The sequence below is a fragment of the Schistocerca serialis genome, chromosome 2 (assembly GCF_023864345.2).
Source record: "Schistocerca serialis cubense isolate TAMUIC-IGC-003099 chromosome 2, iqSchSeri2.2, whole genome shotgun sequence".
Lineage (NCBI taxonomy): Eukaryota > Metazoa > Arthropoda > Insecta > Orthoptera > Acrididae > Schistocerca > Schistocerca serialis.
Window position 1 is genome coordinate 1052480294 of NC_064639.1, and position 24281 is coordinate 1052504574.

Here is a 24281-nt window from a genome sequence, read left to right on the forward strand (position 1 = left end):
AGCTTCTCTTTAGTCTCCTGAGGCATTTTGCCTTTCATAGAAAGTAATGTTTAATCACCACACGAAATTCTTTTTCGTCCCTTTTTTGACAATCAATCACTCGACTTCCTTGATTCACACAAATGCCAAACACAAAGAAATAGACCAATATGGCTGAAACTTGGTGCGTCATTCTGTGATATGTGCCGGTAGTGCCATCTCTCGGACTTTTCAAGCGCCCCTCGTACAGCTCCTTGCTCATGGCACACGCAATTCTGCATAGCTTATGAATGGCACATATTGAATGAAACTGTCCAAAAACATGTGACATAATGAAATATCTTTTTATGTCACAGGAAGACGTGAAGCCATTCAAGGAGAACCAAATATATGAAGAGCTACAGGAACAATGTTTGAAAAATGGTTGTAATTTTGAAGACCCTGAGTTCCCAGCATGTGCATCTTCACTGGCAGTAGCTACACGTGGCTTGAATATTGAATGGAAAAGGCCCAAGGTGCGTAGGTACTGTATTATAAATGTACAGACTATTTTATTTAACTAACATTTGATGATTCATTCATATTTTTGGCTTTCTATAAAACTTCTGAAATTTCTCATTTATGTCTGAATTCTGGTTCAGAATCCCACCACATTGAATTTTAAGTTTAGTTCAGTAAGATGAAATATTAGTATTATTCACCACAGAAAGCGTGTTGTAGAATGTCATTGGTGTTTTGTTATTAATTTATGCTGCATAATTATCAGTTCCTACTTTTTGTGATCTAAATAATCAGTGGCTATATAGTTTGTTTAAGAGGCATACCTTAATTGCTTCTTTAATACTCTGACAGAAAAAAATTACAACATCAAGGAGTTGTGTGGCACGAACAAAAGTTGGTAGACATGTTTCAACAACAAAAAGACAATGTCTGTTCAAATTTTGCACCGGTTGCATAAGAGTGGCACTAGCGGTGCCACTATGAGGATGCATATCAGGTTTCCTTTAAATACACGCTGTAGTGGTCATGAGCATTAGTTACCTTTGAGTTTGGACAAGGTGAGATGATGTTAGTAAAGAATGCCTTTCAAGTGACAGAGACACCATTATTAATACCTCCTGAGTTTGAAGAAGGCTGTGTAATAGGGCTGTTGAGAAGTTGGATGTTCCTTCTGTGATTGGAAGAAACACTTGGCAGGAATGTAGCCACTGCACATGATCGCTAGCAGTGGTGGTCACGAGAATGGTTCATGAGAAGACCAGACTCTGGACAGCCATGTGGCACTTCTCAGAGAGTAGACTCTCATGTTCAGGGTATGGCTCTGGCAAATCCTACTGAATCTGCAGCTGAAATTTGAGCAGCAGTTGGCACCACAGTGACACAACAAACTGCTACAGACTGGTTACTTTAAGAGAGCTTTGAGCCAGACGGCCTGTAGTGTGCAAACCACCACCATTTGCGACTTCAGTGGTGTCAAGTGAGAGCTCATTGGAGGGCGGGCTGGAGGTCTGTTGTGTTTTCTGATAAAAGCTGTTTCTGCCTCGGTACCAGTGATGTAAATTGACATCTACATCTACGTGATTACTCTGCTATTCACAATACAGTGCCTGGCAGAGGGTTTAGTGAACCACCTTCAAGCTGTCTCTCTACTGTTCCACTCTTGAACAGCGCATGGGAAAAATGAGCACTTAATTTTTTCTGTGCGAGCCCTGATTTCTCTTATTTTGTCGTGATGATCATTTCTCCCTATGTAGATGGGTGCCAACAGAATATTTTCCCAATTGGAGGAGAAAACTGATGATTGGAATTTCATGAGAAGAACCTGTCACAACAAAAAAGTCTTTGTTTTAGTGATTGTCACTCCAATTCATGTATCATGTCTGTGGCACTATATCCCCAATTTTGCAATAATACAAAACAAAACGAGCTGCCCTTCTTTGAACTTTTTCGATGTCATCCATCAGTCCCACCTGATGCGGATCCCACACTGCACAGCAATACTCCAGAATAGGGTGGACAAGCATGGTATAAGCAGTCTCTTTAGTACACCTGTTGCACCTTCTAAGTGTTCTGCCAATGAATCAGTCTTCAGTTTGCTCTACCCACAACATTATGTATGTGATCATTCCAATTTAGATTATTTGTAATTGTAATTCCTAAGTATTTAGTTGAATTTACAGCCTTCAGATTTGTGTGCCGCACCTACACCTAGGGTTATGGGGTGGGTTGCAACTTTGTATGACAGCAGGACCACTCTCATGGTTATCCCATGCACCCTGACTGCAAATGTGTATGTCAGTCTGGTGATTTGACCTGTTGTGCTGTCATTAATGAACAGCATTCCAAGGGTGACTTCCAACAGGACAATGCTCACCCACATACCACTCAACATACTCTAGATAGTGTTATCAAGTTCCCTTGGTCTGCGTGATCACCAGATCTGTCTCCAGTTGAGCATATACAGGACATGATCGGACGACAACTCCAGCGTCATCCACAAACAGCCCTGAACTTCCCTGTATCGGCCAAGCAAGTGAAACAGCAATGGAACTTCATCCAACAAACTGACATCTGACACCTGTGCAACATAATGTGTGCATGTTTTCATGCTAGCTTTCAACATTTTCACAGTTACACTGGTTATTAATCCACCAGCATTTCACATTTGCAAAGGCTTATCATGTGCTTACATTAACCTGTGATCTCACTATGTCAATCACTTAAATATGTTACCAAGACAAATGTATTCCCAGAATTTCATTACTGTACATTAATTATTGTTTGGTGTTGTGATTCGTTTTCCAGCATTGTATGTTGGGTGTAGTTACCATTCTTCTTAGTCATTTAAGTGAAGACTTTGGGTATTGTTCAGTGAAGATGGATAAAACTGTTACTGCAGTAATGACTAATGTTTTTCTTAAAGTAATTACATATTGGTTGGTGTGCTCATCCAGTCAGTTTAAAATCCACAAGTGTTTAAATAAATCTTTGCAATGGGGCCAATTAACATTCATAATTATTATTCTTATGGCCATTTTCTGTGGTTCATTTTATCACCAAAAAATGAGTCCATAACTAAGGATTATGTGGACATAGAAATAGAATGTACTGCAAGGCTCTTGCTATTACATATTGATGATGGGGTTCAACAGCATGACATTCACCATTTTTAATCATCTTTAAGGCTTTGCTTGCTTTGTCTACAAGGCAATTTTTGTATGTGTGTTTCTTCAATAACCCAGGTTTTAATAGAACACCTATTAAGTACAAATAAATCACAGAATGTAATACAATCTGACTTTTCTTGAACAAAACAGAACCAAAGACTTCTAAAGTACTCTGCAGAGATAATGAATAATTCCATCTTCTGTGTTGGAGAACACTGTAACTTTGTCAGACTGGGAAGCACTCTAATATGAACCACTCTCTCATGGCATGCAAACATTGATGGTGCACTCACTGTAGGCACAAAGTGCACTTGAATGGAGAACAGAGTCTGTACCGAATTAGGAAAATAGACATATCCATCTGCAAGCTAAACAACAACAGCCAGGAATAACAGAGTCCACATCATTGTCCAGGAAATACTCAAATATTGCAAGGTCATCATAAATAAGTCTTCCAGAGGGCATGTGTTACATATCAATGAACTGAGACAAGGCCAAGATGGCTCATTGCAGTCCTTGACTTTGCCACTGTTGTTTATCCAGACCTGGTGCTGACAAGTGTATCACTCTAGATTACAAGAAGAATGTAATAATCCCAATCCCAAGGAAGGCAGACACTGACAGTTGTGAATATGGCCCCGGCAGCCAGAGACTGATCATGTGAATGTATGTGTGTATGTTGTCTATTTCGGAAGAAGCTTATCAGCATTTCAGCTATATGGTGAGTAGCAATCTATCCTTTTCATAATATTGTCATTATTCCATCCTGGATTTTCCATTGTTTGATTTTACAAAAAAAAATCATTTCAATAGTGTTGTAACGACGACAGGTACAGTCGTGGGGTTGCTGCTAACGCAAATGCGGTGGGACTGAACAAGAGTGGCCCGCGAACAAACAAGACGGCTGAACGGGAATGGATGGACAAGCATGACGACAGAGAACCGAGCAAGACACCAAGATCAACAACAATGTATTAAGCAACGGGGTCTCAAGAGATAATCTCATGAAATCGAATCAACGTCCACTCATAAATGGGAAGTAAGCACATGCAACGTAAACACAACATCTGTAACCGAGTCAATGCGAATACCAGACTGCCTCACTGCGTGAGAGGCAGCCACCTAAATACATGACAGAGTATGTCACTATTGGCCACTGGGACCACGTGCTCCACAGTGGCGCCCCCACGTTAGACTCGGGGCCAGGAGCGCGTGCAGCCAAGGCTCATGGCACAACTGCTGCAGAGACCTCTACAAGTCATTGAGTTCCATGCCACCTGGCACAGATTCGAAACCCATGGTCTCGGTACCAGAAATAGGTCATAGTTGCAAAATACTAATATGAATTATTTAGAGAAGACCGGAGAAGTTCACCACTGGGAAGATCAGTTTGGCTTCCACAGACATGCAGGGACATGTGAGGCAGTACTGACCCTACAGTTGTACCACTTGTAGATTTAGAGAAAGCTTTTGACAATGATGACTGGAATACATTCTTTGAAATTCGAAAGATAGCAGGGGTAAAATATCATGAGCAAAAGATTATCTACTATTTGTACACAAACCATACTGCAGTTACAAGATTTGAAGAACATGAAAGAGGGGCAGTAAATGAGAAGAAAGTGACACAGAGTAATAGCCTACCTCTCATGTTATCCAATTTGTAAACTGTGCAGGATTAAAGGAAACAAAAAACATATTTGGAAAGGGAATTAAAGAAGAAAGAGAAATAAAAATGTAGAGGTTCATTGATGACACTGTAATTCTTTCTCAGGCAACAAAGGACTCTGAAGGACGTTTTATTGTAATGGTCAGTGTCTTGAAAATTGACATTAAAAATACTAAAAAACAGTAACTGAGTGTAGCTGAATGAAATCAGGTTATATTGAGGGAGTTGGATTAGGCAGTGAGACACTAAAAGTAGTATATTTTTTTCCATTTGGAGAGCAAAATAACTGTTGATGGTAGTACAAATGAGAGTATTAAATTCAGACTGGCAATTTCGAGAAAAGTTTTACTGAAAAATAGAAATATGTTAATACTTAATATAAATTTAAGTGCAAGGATGTCTCTTTCTGAAAGTACTTGTCTCGAGTGTAGCTTATATAGAAGTGAAGAGGGGGTGACAAACAGTACAAACTATAAGAGACCAGAAGCTTTTGAAATATGATGATATGGAACAATATGGATGATTAGATGGCTCTGTTATCTATTGATGTGGTACTGTGTTGAATAATGAAGAAAAGGGCCTCACGACAGAACTATACCAAAGTACGGGACCCTTTGATAGAACACATCATGAGCCATTGAGGGATAGTGAATTCAGTAATGGAGGGAAGTACAGGGAGATCAAGACTTCACTACAGTAAGAAGTTTCATATGGCTGTAAATTGCAATATTTACCAGTAATTTGTAGCTTACACAGGATATGCTAGTGAGGTCAACTGCATCAACCCAGTTTTCAGACTGAAGACAGCAACAATAAATTCAGCTGAGAGAAGTATGCCGTGACACTGTGGAAATAATTAAACAACTTTTTATTTAAAATGTGAATGTTGTCAAATATTTGTGACGTAATAATATAAAATCTGGTTACTTTACTTATTTTTATGTCACAAGGTGGTGCAGTATAACATTTTATGAAAGTCCAAGCCATGCCATAGTTTTCGGAACCGAAAACTGTACAACACAAATTAATAGTGCCATGAATCAAAGAACATCCCACAGAATGTTGTTTAGCAATAGGTATAGAAATATTAATTCTTTATATAATTTGTCATAAATAATATATTCATTTTGCAATTCAATCTCAGAATCAGTACTAGACATAAAAAGAAATTACACAAAGTCCAAACGATGTTTTCTTTGCTCCAAAAATATGTCCATTACTCAGGAACATCTTCTTTAATCACTTGCTAGCAGCCATACAGAATTTAATGAAAATTCTTTTCAATAAGAGTCTGAACTATGACTGGTAGTAATTTTTTATTTTTTTGCTTATTTATTTGCAACATGCTCCATTAAAATATTTGTAATACTATGTTTATGTACTGTGTGTGTGTGTGGGGGGGGGGGGGGGAATGGGGGGGGGGGGAATGTTTGTGTTGTATTATGATGATGATGATGAGGAGGAGGAGGAGCATGATGAGAGAAGTGAGAGTGTAAAACCCAGTGCCAGTACATAGCCCACTCCTTGTGAAAAGTGCCAAGAGAGCCGCCAAACATAAGGTCCCTGTCCGATGGATTGATCACCATCAACAGTGTCACAAGCCCTCACTTCATGAGGCACTGTGAAGAGGTTTGATATTTAAACCAGGTCATTAGTGAAAAGTATGGTGATCAGGAACTTTGTGGCACCACCTCTCCTCCCATTGCTGGCCAAAAACTTGCAGCGAAAATTTTTTCCACCACCAGGATACAAACCAGCTTACCCCCGTGTCGAGTGCCATCACACAATTGTGTATTAGCAATCTTAGCTGCTGAGTTGCATGAGTAGTATTAGTTATTGAAAAAGTTATTATTACTTTTAAGAAACAATCTCAGAATAACAATTAAAAAGAAAAAAAGGAAGAAAGAGAGTCTTTTGCGACTGTATAGGGCTGTTTTCTCCATTTTATTGTGGTGTCCTGACTGAAACAGAAATCTTGCTTAACTATAATTTAATTCTTGATATTACTTATCAAGGTTAATAAAAAATAATTACAGAATACCTAGAAGTAAATCATTATCTAATTAATGTTTGATCAATTACTTAAGAAAAGTAATTTCAATGCTCTGAAATTTCAGGACATTACGAATGGTGCAGTATTTTTGATGGATGCTTCACCCTCTGATGTAATTCAAGGTGATCTGGGTAAGAACCTCTCTTTTCTGTCGTGAACCTTACTCCACACAGTTATGTGTGTATACAATAATGGATGCACAACTACTACAGACGTAATGAAAAAAAGAAACAACCATTTTGAAGTTCTTATCAGACTTGAAGGAAATGAAATTCCTTATTATGATTCAGATGAAGTGGTAGTAGCACCTGCAAGTAGATTTTTAATTTTATTCAATTTTGATGAAGTTAACTGCCTTGTTGTTGTTAGTTTCCATTTTCAGTAATAAAGATACAAGAATGTGAAATGTAATCACTATAATCACTAATTATGTTGTATGTATTCTCATGTACCAACTCCATAATTAAAATTCAACGTCATACAATTCAGAAAGCCATTTAATTGTTAGTACCAGTCATTACCTACAGGTTCCAACAGTCTACTGAAGTACATTGGAGGACCTTACTCTGTTAACATGCAATATGTTGACAAGGGAAAATACAGGATGGAATGTAACAATATTATGAGAAGGAAAGTCGCTACTCACCATGAGTAGCAACTTTTCTTCTCATAATATGTTGACAAGTATGCACACACGTGAAATAATGTCCCATTTGATTTAAATTTTAATATCCACAGACTTTGACAGTACTAGTGTGTATACAAACATGCAAATAATAAGTGATAGCTTATACATAAGTAGGTAAACTAGAACGTAACTGGGAAAGCTATTCACTTTAATGAAAGTATTGTGCTATGTCTGAATGACAAGACTAGCCTCTGATGAATATTTTCATTGAATATATCCATCAAACATTATGGAAAACTCTCATATGTTGTGAATGTTGCCCAGAAATGGAACACACAAAATGGAATGGAATGTGTACATGAGGACAGATCACTGATTATGAAATATGAGAGGCACTAAGTGAGTGGACTGGTATATAGAATGGATGAAACATTGCTTAGCTTTTGAATAGTGCCATTTAGAGCTAGCATCCTCTATATCCCTACCTCAATCCCTCCCTACTCACCCCCTCCCCCTCCTTTGCTATCCCTCACCCCTTGTATATGATCCTTGAGAAGATAGGCAAGATAGAAATAGGTCTGTAGTTTTCTATCTTCAATGGTAAAGAAAACTTCCTCATGTTAAGATTCTATTGATTTCAGTAGAAAGAGGTCTGGATATGTTATCAGTTCAGACTTTAGAATATTCACATTTGGCCCACTGTATTCCGTAGATTTATAATTTTGTAATGCCTCTATTATGCTTTTTATTACATTGCTGTCAGTTAAGGTGATGTACATGCCATATGCATAAGAACTGCCCTTAAAGCTATATTAATGGTTATTGAAATTATTGTTGATAGATTTAGCACCAGAAGAAAAATATTCATTAAAGATATCTGTAATATGTTGGTGGCATTCTATCATTGTACCACTGTGGTTTGTTATGAGGTCACAAATGAAATTATCCTTTCTTACTCAAAGGCTCTTTATGACATCCCAAACACTATCAGCAGTTGCTGTCTTTCTCGAGGTCTTTGGCTGATGTTCATTTGATAATTTTTCTCACTTTTGCCACCAGCAATGGACAATGAAGCTTTGACAATGCCAGCCATTTGTGCTGGTGAAACATCAGAAAAATCATCAAACAAACGTCATCCAAAGAACCAGAGACAGAAGCCAAAAGGCAATTTGTCAACAAGTGGCTACAAAAGTGTCAATAATTTTATACTAGCAGTGTCATTGCTTCCATCATTTAATATGTGAGCTGCATATTTACTTCTTGAGTGTACTAGCAAGTCTTTATAAATTTATAATGTTTACTGAATACTTCTTTCAGCTGAACATTCTCTGAGTTTATAATGTTTACTGAATACTTCTTTCAGCTGAACATTCTCTCAGTCATGTAACATTTTGCACTGAAACAGTTTTACATTTTTCCTTGCTTGTTCAACTTCATTGTTTATATAGGCACTTCCATGAACATTTTGATTGTTTTTCACTGTTATGTTTCTCACCGGTCACGTGATGTCAGTATAGTGCAAGATGTCACTAGCAAAATTTTCATAAGTGTAACAATTTATTTCAATCCATGCTGCATTTCCTAACATATGATAGGGTTTTTGACATTATCAACTCATATTTTCTGTACTGTGCAATCTGAGCTTATCCTAGCACAAAAAAATGTTCACAAAGCTTTTCAGCAAGTCATTTGACAGTAATGACATCCAAACTATGTCAGAGCAGTATACTGCTACCATAATTACCCATGGTGGTACTGATTCTTGTGGTTTTCATGGTAGATACCATATCACAGCATAGTTTTTGTGTGCATCTAAGACACAATTACTTTATCTTCCTGTAATATGACTTGGAACATACCAGTCGCATTCAAGTTGAGTCAGAGACAATCACTTTCAAAACTCAATAAGATTTGCAGCCAAAATTTTGGATGAGGAAGTAGTGACATCCAGCATGTACAGTTGAGAAATGGCGGAACTTGATGGCATTTATCTTTTATTTTAGCTTCATGATTATGTACTGCTCAGCCTATTTTGTTTTTAATCTCAATGCCTGACTTGCAGTTTGCCTTGAGAATGATGTGAGCTTTCATTGATGAACTATTACTTACGAAGAGTATTCTTGAGTTTTACAAACAATTTCTTTTTTGTGTGTAATCTGTCATTAGTATACCATGTATTGAAATTGTATTATACATTTTCTTTTTGTGACAAGACAAATTTCAAATTTATTTTAAAATAAAATTGAGATTTATAAGCCTGCCATTTCTCAGCATCCAGAAACAAATTTATCACCAATGTCATGTTTTATTATAGTTATGTAAGCAACTGAATTTTAATACTCCTCTAATATCTATGAGCAACTGGAGTGCAATATATCAAAAAGTTGTTAATCTTTTTCAGCTTTTGGAAATCCAGCAATTTCTCATTTATGTGAATATGTAAAACATTGCACAAAACAGTCTCATGAGATGATAATCATTTCAGCTAAACTGTATTTATGTAGTAGAATTATCTTAACCTCAAAGCATAACAGTAATTTATACACACAAATAACATGAAATAAAACAAATTAGTTTCATTTCATAGATATTGCAACCTGAAATGTCTGTTGCAGATGATTGCTGGTTCTTAGCTCCTGCTGCATTCCTCACTCAGAAGCCTGACTTGTTCAGTTTTGTTGTGCCCTCTAATCAGGACATCGAATCAGGTATTTTGCATTTCAGGTGAGATGCTGATGGCATGTGCATGTTTCCCAATTTTTCTCTTCCTACAAAAATTATGATTAATTTTTTTGGTAGTCAAAATTGTCCTCCTTTGGAAAATTTCGGAAAACAGAAGCTGTTTGCCTACATCCTTTGTGTAAACAGTAACAGTCTGCTCTCTCATTTCATACTCAGGTCTTCAATCAGATTAATGATATCTGAATTTTGCTGCAGCATATTCAACTACTGTCCATACATTGTTTCTGTAACTAATTTAAGATTATTTGCTTGCTTAGTGCTGGTTCATATTGCACTGCACTTCTAACTTTGATTTTGTTTATTTCAGCAGTTTCATTCCTTGTATCATTCAAGAAACATTTTAACAATGTTCTGCTTCTCTTTCTTCCTCTATAAGCTCACTGTTTCATTTATTTATGTACATGTGGTGTCTGTTCTTTCAGACATGTCTGAAAGAACAGACACCACACGCATATAAATATATATGCCTTGACAACCATTAAGATAATTTCTATGCGGACACACTCGCTTGTGGAATCAGCTTGAGGCTGTGAGCGATGAATATGGATGAAAAGGGGAGCTACATAGGTAGTGTGTGACAAGTTGGAAATTTGAGATGGACAGGAAGGGTGTTTGAATAGCCGAAGCAGTTAAGGCAACTGCTCATATAAAACAGGAAATCCAGGTTCAAGTCCTTGTTTGGCACAAATTTTTACTTGTCTCTATTGAATTCATTTCAGTTGCAGCCATCGTCAAAATTTCTATTTCATTTCATCATATTTTGTCTATCTTCTTTCGTTTTTGTTTCTTTTCCCCATCTTTTATTGAATTTTTTGCTGTTTTTTAACATGTTGTTTAGTTAATTCTTTAAACTTCTCTTATTTTCCTGCATAGAAGTACCAATTTCTTCTATTTTTACCACTACCTTTTTCGTTGAATATCTGAGCTACGGCTTTTCCTACATTTGAAAAACTGATATTGAGGTCCACTCACCTTTGGCTATTGATCTCCTTATGTATTTTTCAACTTCATTTTCTTCAGCGTTAACCAACTTTATTCACCAAGAGGATTTCTAGCTACACATTAAATCACTACCGTATTGTTTATTGTGTCAAAGAACTGAAACAAGGCCAGATCGAAACATTGAGAAAATACTTGCTTATTATTTAAGAGTTTAGTGTTCAAAATAGCAATGAATCTCAGAATTGACTAAAAAATGTTTGGTGCAAACAACAAAAAATGGAAGATCTTGGATTGGAATAACAATATGAATTAGGTTAAATTGCTGCTCAGCACATATAGGAAGCACTGAACAGCTGACGGGCAGGTTTTATGTATGCAGACATTTCAATAAAAGATTCGATTTGTCTTCAAAGCAGCTGGGAGTAGACACTTGTGGTTCTTGTACATAAATACTCAAAACCCAGGAGAGATGATAAGAAAAGAAAAGCATATGAATTGCTTCTTTTGAGGTTCAAAATCCATTATAATATGAAAAACAGGAACACAAGTATATCAAAATATGACCTAGTCCATGAAACATTAATTGCTGATCTTCAGAAGTGTCTATCTAGTTCGCATTTCACCAAAAGATTAAGTTTTATAAATGAAAACTGTGGTTTGTTGTGACATTTCAGCTTCCAGCATGATGTGGGATGATGTAGCAATGAAATAACTTCAGCTAAACTGAAATGGGTTATCTGTGCTATTCTAGATTCAAACATGGACATATCTGTGAGACATAATAATTGATGTATTTAGAATTACGGAAAGTCTTTGCCAGTAATAATATGCTTCTTCTGGAATCTACACAGATATCCTCAAATCAAACTATTAATGCAGAAGTTCTTACTCAGATGACACAGGTACTGGAAGAACACATAGAACATATGTTCACATATATACATCACCATTTAAATTCCAAAACCTTTTTGTTAACCTGTCTTTCTTTCAAAAATTGTTTGGGTGCATGTTTGCCAAAAAAACCCTACTTTACTGCATGGATACCTCAATAAATGTTACAAAGAAAATAGTGACTTTCTCAAAATGAATTTAAAGAGAAACATGATGTAATGTTTGGTTCTTTCAGAAAATCTGAAAGCCATTAGCAAGAAAACTAAGCCAGTTTCCAAGGAGAAATGCTACGACCTCGTGTCGTCTGAGTACCATGCCTTCAACAAAAACTGGTATGTGCCAGTAATACCCAACGTTACTTGGAAGTGTCTATTCAGTTTATTTCCAATAACACTTTTGCTACCCATTATTTGCTATTATTGCCAACGGCCTTGCTGCAGTGGTATCACCGGTTCCCGTCAGGCCACCGAAGTTAAGCACTGTCAGGCTGGGCTAGTGCTTGGATGGGTGACCATCAGGTCTGCTGAGCGCTGTTGGCAAGTGGGGTGCACTCAGCACTTGTGAGGCAAACTGAGGAGCTATTTGATTGAAAAGTAGTGGCTCCGGTCTCAGAAACTGACATACGGCTGGAAGAGCCGTGTGCTGACCACATGCCCCTCCATTTCCACATCCAGTGACGCCTATGGGCTGAGGATGACATGGCGGTCTGTTGGTACCATTGGGCCTTTATGGCCTGTGTAAATAATATAATTCAATAATGTGCATGAACAATAACCAGTAGTTTTTATGTTGATCGTGAAATAATTGTATTAAGCCTTCAGCATAACATAAAAACTAACAAAGGAAATTTTTATTTGATTATTTCCACAAAAATCACTATTGTTGTATAGTGTACTTTCCTTCTGGAGAACATAAATGACATTAAGTCATGGTTTGCACTTGGATGGATATAGTGTGGTGTACCTGTTTGGGGATCTGGTATGGGCAGATAGTGCCTGTCTGTGATGTCTCTCATGATATTGGAAAAGTGGCTGAATGTCACTTTAGACAGCCCATTGATGGACGGCTATACTGTACAGACAGACACCTTTTCATGTACAAAGGGAATCAGCTATTCAAGTGGAGAAGTTTCCTACAGTTCACCTAAACATTGCCACTCCTGCACTCCTCCTTGCCTCAATATCAAGTTTTTTCTGCCCATCCTCTTCATTCCTTCCCTGCACCCCCCCCCCCCCCCCCCTCTTGCGCGCACACACACACCTCTTCTCTCTATCCCTTTTATGTTTATAAGTTGTGTACCCTCCAGATTGTTTACTTAACTGTCTCCTTCTTTCTGATCCATTCTTCCTGCCTCTGTACCGGTATTTCCAAGCCTGTACTTGGACATACAGTCTGCCCTCCCATTCCTATTCTCTTTGCTTGACATGCTTCTACTCCTTATCCCTCACCAACCCTTGTGCACACTTTTTCCGTATTCATCTCACTTCCTTGGACCAAGACAACAACTTGGTTCATTTGGGCCATTTATTCCACTGTAACACAGTAGTGCTTTCATATTCTGTTGACAGGTTTTGGCAAGAAGATGAAGGTTTATGGGTTGATGTAGTAATAGATGATCGTCTTCCAGCACAACAAGATGAAATCACTGGAAATTGGAATCTCATCTATGCCAGATCAGGACAAGATCAACAGTATTGGTGTCCTCTGCTTGAAAAAGCATTTGCAAAGTAAGATTCAACTATTTTTGTGACTTCCTGCTGTGTATGACATAGACAGAAACATTTATAGAAAAATGTTCTCTCTATCACTTTCTACATATGGATATATCAAATTATTCTCTAATAATAAAGTTAAAGTTTCACAATAATGGAATTCCTGGATGAGAATGACAAACAAAAATGAGGAAAATTTTTTGTTTGGTGTATTACATTATTACATAAAAGAAATATAGTCTGAATTTTGTTTGCAATGCTAGAATGAAGAAAGTTAATCTGGTAACCAGATTTGGTAAGTTACCTCATCTTGCTTCGTAACTATAAAATGATCTGTGTGTTGCAATATGTGAGATGACAGCACACATCAGTAAGTTGTTGTGAACATATCCCATCTCTTAACTAAACACAAGAAAATTGTAACACCAAGAGATTTTGTACCACACAAATTACTTTTGTTATAAATAATGGAAGGAGTAACTGTAACAATTCACCATGCAGTTGAGCAATTTGTTATTGGCAGGCATGTAAACAAATCTGAAAACATTGCTAGCTTTCAGTTGAACTGTTCTTCAGAGTCCCCCCCCCACACACACACACTTGTATGAAAAGGATTGATTGTTATTTGTCACATAGAGGGAAGTGCTGAGAGGCAGACAGGCACATTGATAACAGACATCTAGCTAATAATATCTAGCAATCTTTTTTAATGTGGCTGTCTGTCACTCAGCTCCTTCTCAATGTGATAAGTAGCAATCAATCCTTTTCATATTGTATTATATTATATGAATTTTTACCATGCCTCCTTCCATTATCTACATTTTACTTAGAACTTTCCAGTACAGCTTTTATAAGAGAGTCATGCTGAAATTTTCTGTTTTCTTAAAACCTTACTTCTCACAGAAATCCCCTACAAGTTGTGTGAACGATCAGTGCTGGTGCTGATGGTTTAAATTAAGGGACTTCCACAGCATAGTTATCAGGACAGCACTCACAAAATGTTCAGGTGGGACACACTGGTTAAAATTTAATAACATGAAAATGAATAATTCAGCTATCAAAAATACTTCCATTCTCCACTGAAAGGAAATGTACTCTCATAAAATTCTCTCTCTCTGTTTTGCACTATCCTTATACTTGCAGACTTGATTTTTTATCAGTAACATCTTTCTAAATACTGTCTTGACCACAGGAAATTGCTAACTACAGTCACACCTATGTAACAGAGTTAAAAGTAAACCTGCATTCCCAGTGCAGATCAACAGAGCACACTGTCTCTCCAATCATGAACTGTATAATCTGACTCATCCACATTGCTCAATCTGTTAATAGGCCTCAAAGAGCCAACCAGGATTGTATGCAATGATCTCCACATGATCAGTTTGGCCTCTAGATTGTCAATTATAAACAACAGTAAAAAAACAAACAAAAGAACAAAAAAAACATCATCATGCTGTGTGAAGAAGGTGGCAAAGGAATAACCAGAATGGAACTTGGATCAGAGGTGAAACTTCCTGGCAGATTAAAACTGTGTGCCGGACCGAGAGTCAAACTCAGGATCTGTGCTTTTTACAGGCACATGCTCTACTGACTGAATTACCCAAGTATGCCCTCATGACCAGCCCTCACAGCTTTACTTCTGCTAGAACCTCATCTCCTACCTTTCAAACTTCACAGCAGTTCTCCTGCGAAGCTTGCTGGACTAGTGCTCGTGGAAGACAAGATATTGCACAGACATGGCTTAGTCACAGCTTAGAGGATGTTTCTAGAATGAATTTTTTACTCTACAGTTGAGTGTGCACTGATACAAAACTATTTTGGATTGATCAGTCAGTTTCTCTTCTTGAAGTGGCACTATGTATGGATGTCAGATGCCTCTCATTGCTATCAACAGTAATTTGAGTAAGGTGCACTACCAGGAGAGCATCCTTCAACATGTTGTCCACTTCTACAGTCAACATTTTGACAATGGGTATGTTTTCTAAGATGATAATTGAAGTATATGCAGGACTGGACCCCTGCCTATTCAACCACAACACTCACAGATGTGCTTCACGGGTCAGCTATGGCCCCTGCTTCACCTCCTGAGGTTGTTTGTAAACAGAAGATTCACTGGGCTGTTTACTGCCAAACCTCCTGCAGCCATCACAGCATCTGGGGGCACAAGCTATGTCCAGTATGTGGTGCGCAGATTGCGGTAAATAGCGCTGCAGTGATAGGCGCCTATTTATGTTCGTGCGGTCACTTGACCTTGTGACACCGCACTGTATTCCTCTGCTGTTGGGTACTTAGGTCATCGCTCGACCCTTCGACAATGAGTTACACTGAAGTTTACCTTGGCACCTGTTGCAAGTTGATGGTTCATGTGGTTGCCACTAGGGGTCTCCCTGGTGCAGGTACCTTTCTAGCTAGTTCATTACCCAGTGTGCGTCCACCCAATATGGCACTAACGCACTAAATCTTCTGGATTTCACACAAATCTACAGTAAACTGTTAATGCTTCATTTATGTGTAGCCTAAAGATGCTATCATGAATGACAAAGCAACTGAATGTATACCCTGCTTACAACCATCTATTGAACAACCAGAATATTAAAATCTAGGTATATTCACTTGAAATCAAAAGCAACATACCTGTAAAAAATCCAAGCAATTGTAGAAGCATTCTTGTGCTCATATTATCCAATGATGAATCTAAATCTGTATTCTGCATATGACTGTGAAGTACATGGCAGAGGGTGCATCCCACTGTAAAAGTTATCAGGATTTCTTCCCATTACATTTACATAAGGAGTGCAGGGAAAAACTATTGTTTAAATGGCTCCGTGCGTGCTGAATTAATATAATCTTGTCCTCGTGATCCCTATGGGACCAATAAGTAGGCTGTTGTAGTATAGCCTTTGAGCCATCATTTAAAGCCAGTTCTTAAAGCTTTATAAGTAGTATTTCTCTCAATAGTTTATGTCTGTCTTAAAGAGTCTGCCAGTCCAGCTTCTTCAGCATCTCCGTAACACTCTCCCATGACAGTTCATGCTGCCTTTCTCTGTGTATGTTCAATATCTCCTGTCAGTCCTGTTTCGTGTGGATCCCACATACTTTAGCAAGATTCTAGGTTGGATCACATGAGTGATTTGTCAGCAATCTCCTTTGTAGACTGATTAAATTTCACCAGTATTCTACCAGTAAACTTAAATCACCACCTGCTTTAACCATGACTGAGCCTATATGATCATTGTAACAATATTATGGAAAGGATAGATGCTACTCATGATATAGAGGAGATGCTGAGTCACAGAAAGACACAAGAAAAAGAATGTCACAAAAGCTTTCGGACAACAAGGCCTTTGTCAAAAATAGACAACACACACTCACGCAAACACACGCATGACCACAGTCTCTGGCAGCTGAAGCCCTGCTACAAGCAACAGCAGCAGCAGTGTATGATGGGAGAGGCAACGGGGTGGGGGTAAGGAGGAGGCTGGAGTGGGGAGGGATAGCAGGGTAGGGGTGGGGGATGGTGATGTGCTGCTGGAGAGCATGCAGGGGTGAGGTGGGGAGAGGATAGGGCAGCTCGGTGCAGTCGGGAGGTTAGAAAGGCAGGGGAGAGAGATTTGGGGGGGGGGGGGGGGTGTAGTGGAAAAGGAGAGAAGTAAAAAGACTAGGTACCCTGTTGGAATAGTTGAATAGTTGAAGCCAAGAGGGTTACGGGAATGTAGGATATTTTGCAGGGAGAGTTCCCACCTTTGCATTTCAGAAAAGGGTCCATATGGCACAGTTTGTGAAGCAGTCATTGAAATGAAGAAGGTCGTGTTGGGTGGTGTGCTCTGTAACAGGGTGGTCCAGTTGTTTCATGGCCACAGTTTGCCTGTGGCTATTCATGCAGACAGACAGCTTGTTGGTTGTCATGCCCACATGGAATGCAACACAGTGGTTGCACCTTTGCAACACAGTGGTTGCACCTTAGCTTGTAGATCACATAACTGGTTTCACAGGTAGCCCTGCCTTTGATGCGACAGGTGATGTTTGTGACTAGACGGGAGTAGGTGGTGGTGGGTGGATGTATGGGACACGTCTTGCATATTACAGGGGTATGAGCCATGAGGTAAGGGGTTGGGAGCAGGGGTTGTGTAGGGATAGATGGGTATATCATGTAGGATCAGTGGATGGGAGAATATCACTGTGGGAGGGGCAGGAAGGATAATGGGCAGGATGTTTCCCATTTCAGGGCACGACGAGAGGTAGTTGAAACCCTGGTAGAGAATGTCCTGGGTGGTACTGAGTTATGAGAGGAATTCTCCTCTGTGGCCAGACGGTGAGGCTTTGGGAGATGGTAGGTGACTATTTTTGTACAAAGTTGGGAGGATAATTATGGTCTGTAAAGGCCTCAGTGAGACCCTCAGTATATTTTGAGAGGGACCGCCTGTCACTACAGATTCGACGACCACAGGTGGCTAGGCTATATGGAAGAGACTTCTTGGTATGGGACAGGTGCCAGCTGTTGAAAGTGGAGGTACTGCTGGTGCTTAGTGGGTTTGATTAGTGATACGGACGGAGGTACAGATGTAGCCATCTTTGAGGTGTAGGTCAACATCTGGGAAGGTGGCTTGTTCGGTTGAGGACCAGGTGAAGTGAATGGAGGAAAAGCTGATGAGGTTCTGGAGGAATGTAGAGAAGGTGTCCTCACCCTCGATCCAAATCGCAAAGGTGTCATCAATGAATGTGAACCAGGTTAGGGGTTAGGGTTTTGGATGTTTAGGAAGGATTCCTCTAGAGGGCCCATGAATAGGTTGGCATAGGATGGTGCCATGTGGGTGCCCATAGCCATACAAGGATTTGTTTGTAGGTAATGCCTTCAAAGGAGAAGTAATTGTGGGTGAGGATATAGCTGGCCATGGTGACTAGGAAGGAGGTTGTTGGTTTGGAATCTGTCGGGTGTTGGGAAAAGTAGTGTTCAATAGCAGTAAGGCCTTGGGAATTAGGAATGTTAGTGTAAAGGGAGGTGGCACCAACAGTGACGAGCAAGGTACCATGTGGTAAAGGGACAGGAACTGTGGAGAGTCGGTGGAGGAAATGGTTGGTATCTTTTATATAGGAGGGTAGGTTCTGGGTAATAGGTTGAAGGTGTTGTTTTACAAGAGCAGAGATTCTCAGGGCACAGCACCTGGCTACAATGGGGCGTCCTGGGTGGTTGGGTTTATGGACTTTAGGAATCATTTAGAATGTAGGACTGTGGGGAATGGTAGTGGTGAGGAGAGAGATCCGATTCATTGATATATCATAGGATACTATGTTTTCTCATTTTATGAAGTGCACAATTTTACATTTCTGAACATCTAAAATATGTTACCCATCTTTGCAACATTTTGAATTCTTATCAAAATCTGACTCAATATTTATGCAGCTTATTTCAGACAGTACTTTATTTTAAATATCTGTATTATCTGCAGCAGGTCTGAGGGTACTATTAATATTACCTGCAATGTCATTAATATACCATATAAATAGCAAGGCTGCCAAAATACTTCCCTGGGGTACTTCCAAAATAACTATTACATCTGTCAATGAATCTCCAACCAAAAACTTGGTACACTCTCCCTACCAAAAAATACTAAGTCCAGTCACAAATTTCGCTTGATATTCCATATGATCACACTTTTTATAATAAGCGTAGATGTGGGTCTGAGTCAAATGCTTTTCAGATATTGAGAAATACTGCACTACTTGACTGCCTTGAGCCAAGGCTTTCAGTGTGTCACATAAGAAAGGTGCGTGTTGGGTTTCACATAATCTATGATGGTTGGCATGGGGGAGGTCATTTCATATGAGATACCTTATTATGTTTCAGCTCAGAATATGTTCTAAGATTCAACAACAAATGGATGTTACAGATATTGGACAGGAGTGACCCATGCTTTTTTACAATTACTTGGCACAGTTTTTTGTTCGGGGGATTTACAACACATTATAGTTAAAAGGAGGTGCTAACTGAGCTGCATATTCAGTACAGAATCTGACAGGGTTTCCATTCAGCCCTGGAGTTGTTCAATTTTAACGATTTCAGCCAATTCTCAATGCCACTGACACTACTAATATTTATTTCACTTACTTTTTCAGTGGTACAAGAATTATACTGGGACAATACTCCTGAGGTTTTTTTTAAGGAACATTTGAAAACAGGGTTAAGCATTTCTGCTTCTGCTTTGCTACCCTCAACTTCAGTTCTTGTGTCTTCCACAAGTAACTGGATACTAACTTTGGCGCCACTAACAATCCTTTACATACAGCTTCCCAAACCACTTCCATAAATTTCTTTAATACATACCTCCTCCACACAGTTGTTCAATAATCATTGTAACCAGACATAGTCACTTATAGAGATTCAAAATTACACATGTGGAATGTTTATTTCATTTCTAAAAAAAGAAATAACCCAAATGGAATACAATCTGATCTGTAAAGTGAGTACTGCTGGTAGAAACATTAGACATCCTTTCAATAATTATCTTAAAAAACAAAGATGCTGTGACTTACCAAACGAGAAAGCACTGGTAGATGGACAGGTTTTACATTGAGGGCAGTTACAAGGGTAGGAGCCAGAGGGTAGGGAAGGTGGTTTGGGGATTTCATAGGGATGAATCAAGAGGTTACGAAGGTTAAGTGGATGGCGGAAAGACACTCTTGGTGCAGGGGGAGGGTTTCATGAAGCATGGATCTCATTTCAGGGCAGGATTCGAGGAAGTCGTATCCCTGCTGGAGAGCCACATTCAGAGTCTGATCCTGTCCCGGAAAGTATCCCGTCACAAGTGGAGCACTTTTGGGGTTCTTCTGTAGGAGGTTCTGGGTTTGAGGGGATGAGGAAGTGGCTCTGGTTATTTGCTTCTGTACCAGGTCGGGAGGGTAGTTGCGGGATGCGAAAGCTGTTTTCAGGTTGTTGGTGTAATGGTTCAGGGATTCAGGACTGGAGCAGTCGTTTGCCACTAAGACCTAAGCTGTAGGGAAGGGACCGTTTGATATGGAATGGGTGCCAGCTGTCATAATGGAAGTACTGTTGCTTGTTGGTGGGTTTGATGTGGACGGATGTGTGAAGCTGGCCACTGAACAGATGGAGGTCAACGTCGAGGAAAGTGGCAACCAGCAACAAACTGTCCATTCGCATGGACGGACACAGGCAGACAGTGTTTGTTGGTAATGAGGATCACCCTGTGGCTAAACATGTCTTGGTGCACGGCCAGCACTTCTTGGCACAGTGTTACACTGCCCGGGTTATCTGGATACTTCCCACTGACACCAACCTATCAGAACTCCGGAGATGGGAACTTGCCCTTCAATATATCCTCTCTTCCCGTTACCCACCAGGCCTCAACCTCCACTAATTTCAAGTTGCTGCCCCTCGTACATCACTTGTCACTCATCAGCATCTTTGCCTCTGTACTTCTGCCTCGACTGACTTCTCTGCCCAAACTCTTTGCCTTTACATATGTCTGCTTGTGTCTGTATATGTACGGATGGATATATGTGTGTGTGTGTGTGTGTGTGTGTGTGTGTGTGTGTGTGTGTGTGTGTGTGCGCGCGCACGCGAGTGTATACCTGTCCCTTTTTCCCCCTAAGGTAAGTCTTTCTGCTCCCGGGATTGGAATGACTCCTTACCCTCTCCCTTAAAACCCACATCGTTTCGTCTTTCCCTCTCCTTCCCTCTTTCCTGATGAGGCAACCGTGGGTTGCGAAAGCTTGAAATTTGTGTGTGTGTTTGTGTGCTTTTTATTGTGTCTATCTACCAGCATCTTTGTTTTTTAATATATTTTTCCCATTTGGAATGTTTTTTCTGTTGTTTTCAATAATTATCTTTACACAAAACATGTTTTCTGTGTAAGCAAGAAAATTCATCTTCAAGAAAATTTCTTTCATGTTTAAATTTCTTCATTCATTTCTTCAGTCAATGGAAAAACAGTGCATGCAAAACAGAATAAACATGAGAAGATGCATGTGCTTAAGGAGCTGTTCTTTTTTTCTTTTTTTTGAAATCTACAGAAATGCTCCTCTTGTTTCCATTCCAGATCTGAAGGTGATACAAACCCTTCCATCATTTCATATTATTGCGTATTGTTGAAACTCAGTTCAGTTAGATTTGTTGTTGCTATCATTCACATTTCTTGGGAAGGTAAAAGTGCATCAGAATGCAGCTCTACTCTATACCTTCAGAGTGACACTCTTAGATTGGTTTTGTGAGTAGTAGTACTAGTAGTTATTGCTGTCGTCTTCAGTCAAAAGACTGGTTTGACACTGCTCACCATGCTGGTATATCCTGTGCAAGCCTTTTCATCTCCAAATAACTACTGCACCCTACAGCTGATTGAGCATACTCACTGTTGTCAAGTTCCGGACTCCCTCTACAGTCTTTACTCCTCACATTTGCCTCCATTACCATACTGATGACTTCTTGATGCCTCACGATGCGTCCCATCAATCAAACCATTCTGCCATAAACTTCATTTCTTCCATTCCATTCATCCAGTATTCTTCATTAGTTATTCGATCTAACCATATAATCTTCAGTGCTGTAGCTCTACATTTCTTAAGCTTCTATCCTTTACTTTTCTGTATTGTTTATCATCCATATTTCATTTGGTGTACACTCCAGACAAGTAGTTTCAGAAGGACTACCCAACACTCAAATTTTATAAGACTGTACCATATAACTCTTTTTTTGGATGGAATTTTCTTGCCGTTGAATTTGCATTTTATATCCTCCTTACTTTAGACATTGTTAGTTATTTCGCTGCAGAAGTACCAAAGTTTTTCTTTCCTGTTAGCTCAAGAAACAGTCTTAATAGAGCCAGGGATGAGCTACAACCCTGTCTGATTCTAATCTCAATTACTGCTTCCCTTTCATGTCCATTTACCCTTATAAGTTCTGTCTGGTGCCTGTACGAGCTAAATATAACATTTTGCTCCCTGTATTTTATCGCTGCGACTTTCAAATTTTCAAAGAGTTTATTTCAGTCAAGATTGTCAAAAGCCTTCTCTAAACCTGCTGATGCTATAAATACAGGCTTGCCTTTCCTCACTGTACATTCTAAGACAAGTCAACAAAAGTAGCTTAGAAGCATATATCCTCGGTGTAGTGAAGCACTTAGTAAAGACAAGTCTTCTGTATTCTGATACAATAACTCTGTACTTCGCAATCATATACAACCTCTTGCTAGATGAAAGATTCATACCAAAAGACTGAAAACTTGCACAGGGCACACCAATACTCAAGACAGAAAATGGGAGTAATCAGCTGAACTACGAGCCCATATCACTAATGTTGATTTGCGGTAGGATTTTGGGACATAAACACAGTATATGAATATATATGAATTACATGTGGGGTCCCACAAGGTTCCATTTTGGGGCCCTTACTTTTTCTTGTGTATATCAATGACCTTTCATCAGTAACATTACCAGATGCCAAGTTTGTTTTGTTTGCTGATGATACAAACATTGCAATAAATAGCAAATCAAGTGTAGTCTTAGAAAGATCAGCCAATAAAATATTTGTAGACATTAATCACTGGTTCCTAGCCAATTCTTTGTCACTAAACTTTGAAAAAACACACTACATGCAGTTCAGAACTTGTAAGGGGTGTCCCAAGAGTATATGTCTAACATATGATGACAAGAAGATAGAAGAAGTGGACGGTGTTAAATTCTTGGGATTACAGCTTGATAATAAATTCAACTGGGAGGAGCACACCACAGAACTGCTGAAGCGTCTTAACAAATCTCTGTTTGCAATGCGAATTTTGTCAGACATAGGGGATATAAAAATGAAAAAGCTGGCATACTATGCTTACTTTCATTCCATAATGTCATATGGGATTATTTTCTGGGGTAATTCATCAAGCCAAGCTAAAGTTTTCCGGGCACAAAAACGTGCAGTAAGAATTATATGTGGTGTGAACTCAAGAACATCCTGCAGAAGCCTGTTTAGGGAACTAGGGATACTAACTACAGCTTCCCAATATATTTATTCCTTAATGAAATTTGTCATTAAAAATATATCACTTTTTCAAACCAACAGCTCAATTCATGGAATCAATACTAGAAATAAGAATAATCTTCACAAGGATTTAAAGTCACTTAGTCTTGTACAAAAAGGTGTGCATTATTCAGGAACACACATTTTCAATAACTTGCCAGCAGCCATAAAAAGCTTAACAACCAATGAAATTCAGTTTAAGAGAAGCCTAAAGGATTTATTGGTGGCCAACTCCTTCTACTCCATTGATGAATTTCTGAGGAAAACCAACTGATTTGTATATAAGTACAACATAACTTCTGCACAATTTCAGTGCAGTAATGTGTTCACTGAAAATTTGTGTGTGTGTGTGTGTGTGTGTGTGTGTGTGTGTAAGTATAATCTAACTTCTGCACCATTTCAGTGCAGTAATGTGTTCATTGTAAATAAGTATTACAGTAGTTGTATTACATGTTTCTTACCTTATAAATAAATATA

The 24281-nt window shown here is 38.9% G+C and overlaps 1 protein-coding gene across 1 annotated transcript in view; it reads left to right on the forward strand.

Moving 5' to 3' along the window:
* The window catches only part of LOC126458499 (calpain clp-1-like), a 76562-nt gene that overhangs the window by 23593 nt on the left and 28688 nt on the right, over positions 1 to 24281 (forward strand). The window contains exons 2-5 of the mRNA XM_050095592.1: positions 336 to 494; positions 6933 to 6999; positions 10112 to 10220; positions 13640 to 13798. Coding sequence (XP_049951549.1) covers positions 6960 to 6999; positions 10112 to 10220; positions 13640 to 13798 — 308 coding nt within the window. The 5' untranslated portion in view covers positions 336 to 494; positions 6933 to 6959. The remainder of the gene's footprint in view (positions 1 to 335; positions 495 to 6932; positions 7000 to 10111; positions 10221 to 13639; positions 13799 to 24281) is intronic.